This window comes from Apodemus sylvaticus, chromosome 1 (assembly GCF_947179515.1).
Source record: "Apodemus sylvaticus chromosome 1, mApoSyl1.1, whole genome shotgun sequence".
NCBI classification, from domain to species: Eukaryota; Metazoa; Chordata; class Mammalia; order Rodentia; family Muridae; genus Apodemus; species Apodemus sylvaticus.
In genome coordinates this window covers 116,392,985-116,406,797 of record NC_067472.1, presented here as the reverse complement: position 1 = coordinate 116,406,797, position 13,813 = coordinate 116,392,985, and the positions used below count along the sequence as shown (strand labels likewise).

The window sequence follows — 13,813 nt, the reverse complement described above, 5'->3', positions numbered from 1 at the left end:
ATAACTGTTCTCCAGTAAAACTTTACTTATAAAACTAGGTGGCAAGCCTGCAGACTTGCCCTGCTGCTGACTCTCTATCCTGATCTGCTATTAACCTATACATGCATGGCTCATTTTGTACCTTCCTAACATGGAAACTATTCACTCATTTCTGTGTCATCTACAGATTCAATGTCACCTTGCCCCACTTGTTATATTCCAGTGGATCTGAAGAAATATCTTAACACTCAGCTTTTTTTAAATTCCTGTGAGCTAAACCTTCAGCTTTTAGGGTCTTCCTTAGCCAGGCAGTGGTGACACACACCTTTAGTCCCAGCACTTGAGAGGCAGGAGCAGGCGAAATTTCTGAGTTCGAGGCCAGCCTGGTCTGCAGAGTGAGTTCCAGGGCTACACAGAGAAACCCTGTCTCAAAAAAACCATAAACAGACAGACAGACAGACAGACAAATAAATAAAATGATCTTTCTTTTCCAATATTTTATTTCCTTAACTACACACACTTATTTTTTTTCCCATCTTGGCTCTGTTGACCAAATCCATACAAGGACTTCCAGTTAAGCATTAAAACTGTAGTTAAAGTGTAAAACTCCAAGCATGGCCAATAAGCAAGAGGTTTTAGCTGAGCCTGCTAATAACTGCTCTCCTGGGTTTCAGTGCTCCCTTCCACCCATCTTACAGCCACCCACCTCCTAACAAACTCAACATCAGGGAGATGCCAGGATCCACAGTGACAACACTCCTAGCTAAAGGCTGGGACAGTAACTTTAGAGAATTAGTTTTCAAAAGTTCAGTTGTACTTATCAAAATAAATGTCTTAAACAGAGATATAAAAACACTTAGTAAAGGATACATCAGCATCAACATAGGACTGCAATAATCTTATTTCCCCTTGTGAATGGCATTCATATAAAGTTACCTAAAGAAACAAAAATATGCATGTCATCTTAGATAAACATTCTCCTTATCTCTTAAACATTCCAGTTGCAATCATAACTTAATGACATTAGAGAAGCTGCTTTAAACAGTGCTATTACCAAAGCCTTATAAGTCTTCGTACATTTTATGTAGTACCAGACTATATTTAATAGCCTAGTAATAACAATTTCTATTTCTAAACATTTAAACATACATTTCATCCATGTAATCACAACTTTTTCAAAGTGAGTTGAAGTTTATGACCTTAAAAATAATGAACCTCACAAAAAGTATACATGTACTGAAACATTACCCAATAGCCGTAAATATGTACAACTTTTTATGATTTTATGTATAATTAATATTTTTAAACTATTACTTAAATCCACTGGATTTATGCTTGATATAGAATAATTAATTATACCTTTTTATTAGATGACAGACTTCTGGGATTAGAGAGATGGTTTAGTGGTTAAAGCATTTATTCTTCCAGAGGGTTCTGTTCCAGGCATCCACATGATGCTAAGACTCCTCTGGAACTCTAACCCAGGGGATCTGACAGCCTCAGGGCCTCCGTGAGCACCACACGCACAAAGTGCACAGATAAACACGAGGGAACCCACAGACACACATAAAAGGAGACTCTAAAAGTACAGGCTGCTTTCATATTTGAATGATAAATAACTGTCACTTTTTTCAACCATCCAAAATATTTACAACTATAAAATTTAAACTATTTAAACTATAAAACCTGCTTCATAATATACTTTCTAGTCATTAGTTTTAACCCTGACCACTTCTCAAAAGCTTCCCTCTTACACAGAAGAATCATACTGTTACCCCAGTTTTCAGAATTGATTTTAAAACCATTGTAACAGACGCAAAATAATCACTATTGCCAACTGACACTCACTCTGTTGCTTCCCACAGTTGCAAACACCAGGGGATCTCCTTCTTTACTGTGCCAGTTAAACTGAACTCCAAACAATGGCTGGTTATGATCTTCCTATAAAATAGCCATGAAATAAGAAAAAGTTAACATATTTTTAAAACCACAAACCATTAGCAAACTAACCTTTACTTAACCTTCTTCCTCTCCCCCCATATTCACCATCTTACCGTGGAGGCTTGACTAAGAATGGCCCCCATAGGTGCATGTATTTGAATGCTTAGGAAGTGGCACTATTTGAAAGGATGAGGGAGTGTGGCCTTGTTGCGGTAGATGCTGCCTTGTTTGTGGTAGTGTTTAGCTAGAGTGGTCCTTTAGGTTTCCAAAGCTCACACCAGGCCCAGTGTCCCTCCCTCCTGCCTGTAGATCCAAATGACGAACTCAGCTATCACTCCAGCATGTCTGCTTGCATGCCACCTTGCTTCCAACTACTAAATAACTAAACCTCTGAAAAGGTGAGCAGGACCCAACTAAATACTTTTCTTTCCAAGAGATGCTATGGTCAAGGTGTCTCTTCAGAGCAATAGAATACTAAGACGTGTATCATATGTACTATGTATGGAGCCATATTGGGGCAGTCATGCACTTGGTCAAGGATAATCCCTGGCTTCGGGCAGGAATCTGCCTTTAGGACACAATAGGGAAGTAGGTTAATTTAAAGCAGGAATTTTTAATCCTTGGGTGGAGTGCTAAGAGTGTACTTGACTAAGGTCAAGGTTAACTTCTCCCAGACAGCCAGGATCCTGCTCCACCTAGGGTGGAGGGCTAGAAGGAAAGGTTAAGTTCATTGTTCCTCCAGGTCTAGGAATTCCCGAATTAAGCAGGTGCCCCACCCAGCTGCCAGAGCATTCAAGAGGAGGACCTCCAAGAGAAGCTAGACAACTTCCACCCAAACTCAGCCTGGAGTCTGGGGGGAAGGGTTTGCCTAAAATGTTAAATGGTCTGGCACCATTAAAGTTTCTGGCTTTGATCAGTGAATATTGTCTTTGCCCTTCTTCTTTTCGCCCCTTCCCCATCTATCCCTCAGCTTCTGTTCCAGCAACCCACTTCGTAATAGCTGCAGGCAGCTATGGAATCCAACAATCATACACACACTGACTTCTGACATTAAAACTGTAACACCAATAAGCTTCCAGATCTTAAAATATGTGAAGGTTTTCTAACGAAGACTGACACCCCAAGTTAGAAAACAGCTATGCATCCTAGAAACACTCTGGTATCTGCTTGCTTTCTTAAACCCAACCTTCATTTTTTGAGAACTTTGGTAGATGTATTTTAAGTTTTTGAGCCCAGAGGACATGGTTATTTCTCTCATATAACAGACTAATAAATGACTTTGGACTGTATTCGTTGTTTTCCCTTGGAAAACAGAGCACATCATACCCCATCCCTGCCACTGCTTTTATTAATCAGGCCTAGTCAAAGAAATTTAAGTTATCTTGAATAATCTTTAAATAACCTTGGACTTGAATTATCATAGGAAAGTATCTCCCCCTCGGGAGAATTTCAACAGTAGAAACTCAGAGGGAGTTTTCAAATGCACATGGAGAGAGCAATCTGTGAGGTTTCTTTGTTGCTTGTGCTTGTCCTACATGCAGAGCTTAGACCATGTGGTATACAAGCACACCACAGGGTTGTTCACTGCTTTCTAAGTTGCAGTTCAGATTTAGGGCTTTACTGCAGTCCGTGATATTTAACACTGACCTCTAAGTTCACTTTAAAGTATTGCTTCTACTTTTAATGTCTTCTAGCTTTTATTGTCTTATCTCTTGAAAATCCAGGGCTTTAGGCTTTGGAAGTATTTAAAGGGCACTTACAAACATCATCCAGAGTTAAAGAGATGACTCAGAACCCTACTCCAGCTCTGGCACCCTGTGTTTGTAGGGGGAAGAGGACTCACAACACCTGGAACAGTCCTAGGGGAACCCAACCCTCCGCTACCTCATGCACATGCCCCTATGGAAGCCATGCTCACACACATAATTACACATAATTCAATAAACAATCTTTTAGAGACAGGATGTAAAACCAGTAACTTAATATAAGTAAATACCAACGAACTTCACTTGTTAATGTACTAAAGGGGAGTTTTCACCTCTTACAGGGTAGTTAATCATACTCAGCACTTGGTTTGCTCCATGCTGGAAAATGCCAGGTTCTTATGTTTGCTAGAGTTTACCTAAAAATATATTGAGGAAAGGTCTTCAGTTTCTTTTTAAGGCACTTTAGTGTATGTTTGTAGAAGCAGTGAGTTTTATGACATTTCTTTCCTATACATCATGAACTTTTTTTTTTTTGGTTTTTTGGTTTTGTTTTTTTCCGAGAGAGGGTTTCTCTGTATAGCCCTGGCTGGCTGTCCTGGAATTCACTCTACAGACCAGGCTGGCCTCGAACTCAGAAATCCACCTGCCTCTGCCTCCCAGAGTGCCACACCCAGCTTCATGAACTTTTTTAAAAGAGATATTTATTTAATGTATATGAGTACACTGTAGCTGTGAGCCATCATGTGGTTGCTGGGAATTTGAATTCAGGACCTCTTTTCGCTCCAGTCTAAAGTTTTATTACGATATGTAAGTACACTGTAGCTGTCTTCAGATGCACCAGAAGAGGGCATCAGATCTCTTTATGGATGTTGTGGGCCACCATGTGGTTGTTAGGAAGAGCAGTTGGTGCTCTTAACCCCTGATCCATCTCTCCAGCCCCTAACATGAACTTTTAACTGAGGTTAGGCCTTACCCTTCATCGTCGTTAGTTCTCTTCTTCCTCAGTAATTCCCTTCTAAAGCTTCATCCTGCATGGCTGAATCAAATACCTCTCTGTATTTACATTCACTCACTCAGCTGTTGCTGGGCACCCAGCTGACCTGGCTTGGTTATTGTGGAAAGAGGTTCCTCTATGATACACAGTATGGAAAGATCAGATGGAAGCTCTACCTGTAGTTCCTAGAACTCCGCACACAATCTTGCAGTGTGACTGTACTATTTTACATCGCCACCATGAGTGTATAGGTGTCTTCCATCCCCAGCATTTATAGCTGTCTTCACTGCATTTAAAAAGCAGTAACTACTCGGACAGGGGAGAGACAGAATCTGTGTCATTTTCATTCACATATCCCTAGCTGATAAGGATGGTGAACATTTTCACATGTCTAGTTACCAACAGTACTTCATGATTTTTATAAAAATTCATTATTATTGTGTATGGGTGATGAGGGAAAGAAAATAGACCCCAGAGGTCAGAGAATAACTTATGAAATTGTTTTGTTTTTGTTTTTTTTAAAGATTTATTTATTATATGTAAGTAGTATACTGTAGCTGTCTTCAGATGCACAAGGGCATCAGATCTCTTTATGGATGGTTTTGAGCCACCATGTGGGTGCTGGGATTTGAACTCATGACCTTTGGAAGAGCAGTCGGTGCTCTTACCCACTGAGCCATCTCTCCGGCCCCCTTGTTTTTGTTTTTTAAGATTTATTTATTTTATATATGAGTACCCTGTGGCTGTCTTCAGACACACCAGAAGGCGGCACTGGATCCCATTACAGATGATTGTGAGCCACCATGTGGTTGCTGGGAATTGAACTCAGGACTTCTGGAAGAGCAGTCAGTGATCTTAACTGCTGAGCCATCTCTCCAGCCCATGAAGTTGGTTTTTTAATGTGGATTCTGAAGATGATGTTAGGTGTTCAGGCTTACGTGGCCAGTGCCTTTACCCGCTGAGTCATCTGGATGGTCCTACTTTATCTTTTGAAATATGTCTTCATTTTATTGCCTGTTTATTAACTAGATTTGGGTGGGGTTCTTATTGGTAGGGGCTAATTTTTTAAATATAATTTTGTATAATATAATTAATTCCCACTCAAAGTTTTTCTCACAAAGTTAAACTTACATCTGTAGGAAAGAATATATATAACAAATATATATAATAAAGTTATATAATAAATATAATATATATATATTTCCTCAAGGGAAAAACGCCCACAAAATTTAGAAAAACAGTGAATGGATATATAAACCATTTAAAGTAAATGGATATATAAACCATGTCCTTACCAATAGTGGTCTGTTTTTTTTTGTTTTTGTTTTTTATTCGATATATTTTTTATTTACATTTCAAATGATTTCCCCTTTTCTAGCCCCCCACTCCCCGAAAGTCCCGTAAGCCCCCTTCTCTCCCCCTGTCCTCCCACCCACCCCAGTGGTCTGTTTTTTATAAATAAATAAAAATGTTACTGAGAACATAATAATTAACTGAGCACATAATTATTAAACTGAGCACAGCACTCAAACCTATAGTCACCACAAGATTGAGCCGTGACTAGTTTGAGGCAAGCCTGGGTTACATAGGGAGACCCCAACTTAAAAATAAAATACATTGCTGGGCATCTGTGGAGCATTCCTTTTAATTCCAGCACCCAGGAGGCAGAGGGAGGGAGATCTCTGTGCGTTCTAGGCCAGTCTGGTTTGTATAGCCAGTGCAACACAGAGAAACCCTGTCTAAAAAAACAGAAAACACAATGATTTGGGGCTGGAAAAATGGCTCAGTGGTTACGAGCAATGTCTGCTCTTTCAGAGAACCTGGGTTCAATTCCCAGCACCCACTCTAAGAACACCGGGCCTTGTACTCAGATAAGCACCAAGAGAACCAGGAATGTTAATCAGGCTGGTGTTCTCAGCCTCAGAGGAGATAAAATCAAATACCTGCATTCCATCCAGAAAGCTGACAGTGGAAGTTGTTAAAGACCGGGTGACCTTTTTGCTATCCTGCACTCAGTAGGGACAGATCTCACCCGAATTCCCTAGAATGACTAGGCTCTTTCCTCCTTAAACAATTACCCACCCTTAGTGGATGTCACAAGTACTTTGTGTCCTGGTGACATCTATGCTATCTGTCAGAGACCACATCAGATTCTAGGACTTTTAGCTACAGAACCCACCCTCATGGTCACATATAGTTTGAAAAAGAGTTTCTATGTAGTCCTTTTCCTTCCTGGTGCATTTGGTGTGTTTGTGAGTGTGTCCAGGCGTTCTGTGTTTGTGCCACTCTTGATACTGATGGCATCATCCTGTGAGCAGTAAATTAGGAACTTCATCAAACAGATGCACGCAGTATTTAAAAGCAAGGGACTTTCCCGGGCAGTGATGGCGCACGCCTTTAATCCCAACACTTGGGAGGCAGAGGCAGGTGGATTTCTGAGTTCGAGGCCAGCCTGGTCTACAGAGTGAGTTCCAGGACAGCCAGGGCTATACAGAGAAACCCTCTCTCGATAAAACAAAAACAAAACAAAAAAGTCACATTGTTTTGTTAAAAGACAATATAAGCAAAAGTTTAGAATGTCTTTAAAACTGTAAAAGTTAAGATGTGTTGACATTTGCTAAGGTCCAGTTAATAGATCACACTCGGTTCTATTTTTAGTAACTGATGTCAGAAGTGGCTTTGGTTATAGTTTACTGAAATATAAAGAGTAACATCTCTCTCTCTTTTTTTAAGTAGTTAATTTCTTTTTTTTTTTTAAAGATTTATTTATTATATGTATGTACATTTAGCTGTCTTCAGACACCCTAGAAGAGGGCATCAAATCTCATTATGGATGGTTGTGAGCCACCATGTGGTTGCTGGGATTTGAACTCAGGACCTCTGGAAGTGCTCTTAACCACTGAGCCATCTCTCCAGCCCGAGTAACATCTCTTAAAATCCTTTATTTGGCTCAGCAAATAAACCAAGTGCAGCCTGTAATACTCACTATTATACATTTAAAGGACAAGGATAAAAAAGTTCACGACTGTATGACAGATTATAATACTCAGCTTAAACAAACAGAAACCCCTTTAAAACATAGTAGTTTTAATACACTTCAGAGCTAAGGGTATCCTGGATATCCCTGAGAGAAGTCTGCAGCCTAGAGCTTCCTATACATACCTTGAGGCTGTTCACACATTTGAAAGAATATTTGCATTTCTTCGACTTCCATTTTCCCTTTCCCCAGCTTTTCCTTCCAGGTGCATTTGGTGTGTTGGTGGGTGTGTCTGGGCGTTCTGTGTTTGTGCCACTCTCGATACTGACGGCATCGTCCTGTGAGCAGTAAATTAGGAACCTCATCAACAGATGCGCATGGTATTTAAAAGCAAGGAACATCACTATTAAAAAAATTGATGAATTAAAAGTGTGCAAAAAAATGAAATTTGTACTCCAGACTACAGTTGGGGACGTAAAATCTAGTTATGCATTAGAATACTTGTGAACAACTTACACTGCAGAGAAAGTAAAAACACAGTACTAAGAAAGATATACGCAGCCAGGCGGTGGTGGCTCTGGGAGGCAGGCGAATTTCTGAGTTCGAGGCCAGCATGGTCTACAAAGTGAGCTCCAGGACAGCCAGAGCTATACAGAGAAACCCTGTCTCGAAAAAACCAAATCCAAAAAAAAAAGAAAAAGAAAAAGAAAGAAAGAAAGCTATACGCAATCTTGGCTTTAAATAAGACACTGGTCTACACCAGTGACACTAATGCAATGTCTCATTCATTCCTACACAGCTCTGTGGAAAATGCCACTAGTAGACAAGGAAATGTTGGGCAAACTAACTGCTCTCTTGCTGGTAAACAGTTGCTAGGATTCTATATTTTACTAACACATAATTCAATAAATCTGACTGACCTATGACACATTTTCATAATTTATTTGACTGCTACTCAGGTTGGCCATTTGGGGCGAGAGTGTTAGTACTTCCTATATTAGATGTAGTTTTGAAAAGCCTCTGTTATGCAAAGTCTACTTATTTATAACATAAACCATTTAGAATTTTAAAGAAGTCCTCCATGGTCCATACTACATGTAAATGCAATTCCCCTCACAATTTGAATCCTACCACAAAATGTATCTGAACTCTGTATACTATAATCTGCCCAAGGAGATATAGACTCAGGAAATACTGAGAAGCCTTCAGACTTCTTCAGTTCAGAACCCATACAAAAATTTCCATCTATTACCCTGGGGTAGTAGTAGTCTCTAAACCCATTCCAGAGGATTGGAATTTTGTCTGAGTGTGTCTAACAGCTGTTAGAATGAAGCCCATGGAGTCTACAGTGCTTTTGTGGCCTAAGTTACTGCTTCCTCAAATTGGTTTTGTATTAAAAAATGGTTAAAAATAAACAGAAGTGTCAAAAGGTATTTAAAAACCACTAATTTATTTAAAAACATTAGTTAGTTCTTAAGGTTTTTCAAACTTCACATTGGTCTAAAACAAAATGTCTTTTAAGAAAATACAGTATTCTAGAACATAGCACCAAATAAAAAAGTGTCTCACTCCTATAATCCCAGTACTTGGAATGCTGAGGCAGGAGAATATCAATGAGTTTAAGGCCGGACTGTGAGACGCAAAAGCAAAAAAACAACCAAAAACCAAGGAATGAAGTACTTGACACTAAGCAGGTGACTTACAAGTGAATGAATTGCAATTTGATTAGCTTTTAATGGAAATTTAAATGGGCCTCCTAAATTGAAATCATTGTCAGCCTGGCATCTGTTTCTCAGCAATTGGGAGGCAAAGGCAAAAGGATCTTAACCAACACGAGAATAACAAGATACTGATTTAAAAAAAGAAGAATCACATTTTATCTGTTTCTCCTCACCAGTTTGTTCTTATATGCAAAAAGTTCCAATTTTGGGTTTTCCAGTTAAAAAAAAAATCCCATTTTGTATTACAATTGGTGAAGGTGGTGAAAATCAGCCTATCACTTCTATCAATGGCTCCATCACAATAGGCAGAACCTGCAACTTACTGTGTTAAGAAATACATATATTAGGCGGACAGTGGTGGCACACGCCTTTAATCCCAGCACTTGGGAGGCTGAGGCAGGTGGATCTCCGAGTTTGAGGCCAGCCTGGTCTACAGAGTGAGTTCGAGGCCAGCCAGGGCTACACATATTACTCCATCTAAATGGGGAAGCAGCTGTGTGTCTTGAACCTTTGCTACAACACTTAGGGGGCAGGGGCATGTTGATCTCTGAATTCCAGGCCAACAAAAAGTACAAAGTGAGATCCTGTTGCAGAACTTAAAAAACAAAATAAAATACAACAGAAGTACATCTTTTGGTGAGGTCAGAACCCGGGGCTGCCTATATACCAGGCATGTGCTTTGCAAATGAGCTTTGATGCCTCTGGCCCTGAAAAAAAAAATCTATTTTAAAATTTTATACTTGGTCTGGTTTGTAATCTTTTTTTTGTTGTTGTTGTTTTTTTGGATTTGGTTTTTTGGATTTGGTTTTTCGAGACAGGGTTTCTCTGTATAGCCCTGGCTGTCCTGGAGCTCACTCTGTAGACCAGGCTGGCCTTGAACTCAGAAATCCACCTGCCTCGGCTTCCCAGAGTGCTGGGATTACAGACGAGTGCTGCCACCGCCACCACCACCCAGCTTGGTTTGTAATCTTACATGCTATATCTCCACAGTACTCCTCTGGACATGGTAGTGCACGAATGTATTTTGAGAGGGTTAAAGTAAGAAGGGTACAGGTGTGAGGCGCATTGGGAGATTCTGACTCAAACAAACAAGCAAAATCGCTTATTCTGGGAGGACTCTAAATAAAGGGGTTCAATAATGTGTCAAAGACACACATACCAAAACGTTCAGTCTTGTCCCTCTTTAAAGGGACCAAAGCAAAAGTTAATCCAATCATTTGGCTATGAATAGCTTTAGAAAGCATAAAAAAAATGTACATTAGGGGTCTGGAAAAATAAAATGAGCTTTCAATTTCCTCATTATAAATAAATTTGACATTTTCATTAAATTCTGAGTAATTTTTATACTAAAGCCAAAGCCTCTACACTACCCTATCATAATATAAGTAACTAGTTATTAGAACACGTGTCTAGTACTTTTTACAATGCCTGCATAGTATTTTTTAACGGGGCAGCATTTCTCTAAGCACTGACTTCACTTAATCTTCACACTCGGCTCAAATCCAAACTTTTACCACGGTGGCATAAAATCTTCCAATACCTTTACATGAAGCAAAAAGTTTCAAATTGTTCCCTCCCTTGCCTTAATCAAAGGTGGCTCTCCCTCCACGATCTTCTAGATTCTGCTCCTTCCACAGAAAAGTCGACACGAAGGCACACGGCACTTCCAGGGAAAAGGGCGTGCGTAACCGCACGGTCACGTATCCCCAAGCCAGAGCTCTGCACTCTCCATCCTCAAGATCCCCTAGTGCTCTACAGCGACACAACCCCTCGAATCCTTAGGAGGACCCCTCCTGCCAACTTTCCTGGGAAAACAGAATCCCTTACCTCGAGCATGCCTGTTAAACTAGTACAATCTCAGATTCGCAATCACCGTCCAGTCCCCACAAACTCCGTCTCCCACGCAGGGATGACCTGAGCAGACCCCGCGGACCTTTAATCCGCTCCTCGCCAACTTTCTGCTCGCTCTCAGGCGCAGTCCCAGCCGAAAGCCCCGACCAAACTGGACTTCCCCGCACGCCTGCGTTCTCCGGAGCGCGGGGTGACACCTTTCCCTCCCCCACGGCCGCCCGCCCGCCCAGACCGCAGTTACCAAAGAACCTGAAACTTCTACTCCACAGTCCCGGGACAGGCGGGGCTGCACTCACATTCTCGTCTCCAGAGAGGTCGGGGTTGCTGTTCTCGTCGCTACTCAACTTCTGCTTCTTGGCCGCGGGCATGTCTGTTCCCGCCGGCGCAGTCGACACTTCCCTCTCGGACATGTTCCTCCGCCTCCCTCCAGGTTCTTGCCGCCTCGGGCGGGGCCTCCGCCACACCGCCGTCAAGCACGCCCGGCCGGAGCCTGCCGCAAAGCTGCCGGCACCGCCGCCGCCGCCGCTCCCCCCACTGTCGCAAATCGCGCCCAGCCGCCGAGGCGGGCGTGCGTGCGACCCCGCCACACTGCTGAAAAAGGGGCGCGCGCGCGCGCGCCCTCCCGCACGGCTTCCTGGCCGCTTCCCGTCCCCTGGTCCCGGCGGGCGGTTTTCCCGCCGCCCTCTCGGCACTTTGCACCGAGGCGTTGGGTCTGCTGGCTCAGAGGGCAGGGTTTCCTGCGTCCCCCTTCCCCACCAGCGCCTAGAGACGAGGCGGAACTCAAAGGGCTGCTCCCTCACCCCCTTCCTTGCCAAGTCGTTTCATCCGCAATTGGCTCAAACCTTCGATCTCCGACCCGCTTGCAAAGGAGCGAAAGTCTGTGGCCTGGATCAGACCACCACTGCCCCAGAGGGAGGGGGTAGAAAAGATAAGTCACCGCTTGTTTTAGATGTCTGTGTCTAGGGTCTCTGATGCGGAGTTTGGGAGAACAACATTAGCATGGTATCTGTGGAACTCCTCACAGCCTAAACTCTTTCTTGAAGGGAGAGATTCAAAATCTAGAGGCTGTTTTCTATTCGCCTCCCCCATCGGGCACATGGAATCGTCCCACCTGGAGGTGCGCATGCGCCGCGGCGTATTCTCGCGCTGGGTTACGGAGATAGGCCGCCTCCTGGCCCCTCCTCTTCTCCGTTCTTGTTTGCTGAACCAGGTAGTCCAGTCCTACCACCAATTTCTGAAGCCTTGTGGGGGATTCAAAACGGTACCAAATCAGTGCCTACGGACACGCCTACATTCTGGGCAGATAATTTATCTAATAAATACTTATTACAATGAATGGTTATATTCCACTGGTTGGTGCCACTATTGGCTTAAGTAAACCTATATTTTAAATTAAATATTTAGATTTAAATAAAAATACTTTGTGATGCATGATACATTCCAGTAATCCAACATCGGAAAGGTAACAACAGAAGTACTGCCTGATCGCCTCAATCTCTAGATCATCCTTGTCTACATAGCAAGTTCCAAGCCAATCAAGGGCTATTTATTAAAAACCTGTTTGAAAAAAAAAAAAAAACTCATAAAATTGTATGGATTGGACAGGGTATGGGACCCATGCTTTTCATTCCAGCACTAGAGTAACAGAGGCAGGTGGATTGCAGTGTGTTAGAGGACAGTTTTTGGTCTACACAAGAAGTCCCGGGACAGCCTGTTTCCAAAAGTAAATAAATAAAAATCACATGGTTCTGAATTACCATGATTCATAGTCTAAATGTTGGTTTTAGCTGTTGAAAACTGAGGCTCTAGGAAACTGACGAGACCTGTACATCAGTGTGAGCAACTACATGCGTTGGTGAGACTTAGATAAAAGTCAATGTTTTATATAGGAAAAGGTAACTAAATTTGCCTGTACCATTAAAAACTTACATTTTTCATTTTTAGATTTTAAAAAAATGTGTGTGTTTCACTTGCATGTATGTCTGTGCTCCACGTGTGTGCCTGTACACAAAGTCAGAAGAGGCTGTCCCTGGGACCAGAGTTACTATAAGGGCCGTGAGCCAGCCACCAGCCTTAGCCAGTGGTCTTAACCCCTGAGCCATCTCACTAGCCCTCTCAGTCAATCTTAGCAGATAAGTAATAAATTCATGAGCCTCGTGGATTTGGTGAGTGTATTATTAAGCCGTTGGAATGACTGAATGAGGAGCTCCCTCTCACCTCAGTTTTAGGGCAGAATTATTTCTATATTGCCATCTGTAAAATGAAAAGGTAGAAACAGACAAGACATTTGCTGGGCACCCACTTAATAATATATGTATTTTCCTTTAGCCCTCCAGTGTCTTAGTCTTTCAGAGAAAGTTTATGTAAGCTAAATGAGACAATTTAGATGAAAGAGCTTAAACGTTTATCATTTCTGGAAACGTTGCTGAGAGATAAAACTTTGAAATTTGAAACAAGGGTTTACTTTGCTTGACAATTATTAGTATTAATTTTATGATTAAGATTTAAATGAGCCTTTTATTGATTCTTTGTGAATTTCACATCATCACCCCGGTTCCATTCATCTGTGTATCTGCCCTCCACCCTTGCAACCTCCTCCCCAAAAGAAAATAAGATAGAATTTTTAAAAAAAAATCTCATTGTG

At 41.8% G+C, this 13,813-nt stretch overlaps 1 protein-coding gene across 3 annotated transcripts in view; it reads right to left on the bottom strand.

Annotated features, from left to right (window-relative positions):
• Eed (embryonic ectoderm development) overlaps positions 1 to 11,984 on the bottom strand; it is a 29,056-nt gene extending 17,072 nt beyond the window's left edge. Inside the window, exons 1-4 of one of the 3 annotated variants that reach the window (XM_052159020.1) lie at positions 11,466 to 11,984; positions 7,783 to 7,935; positions 1,828 to 1,920; positions 850 to 915 (exon numbers count right to left, since the gene is read on the bottom strand). In XM_052159020.1, the coding sequence (XP_052014980.1) occupies positions 850 to 915; positions 1,828 to 1,920; positions 7,783 to 7,935; positions 11,466 to 11,579 (426 nt within the window). In that variant the 5' untranslated portion in view covers positions 11,580 to 11,984. Of the gene's footprint in view, positions 1 to 849; positions 916 to 1,827; positions 1,921 to 7,782; positions 7,936 to 11,145; positions 11,303 to 11,465 lie in introns of those variants that run through there. The other 2 variants (XM_052159028.1, XM_052159015.1) reach the window with 2 other exon arrangements.
• Between the last annotated feature and the right edge of the window lie 1,829 nt (positions 11,985 to 13,813).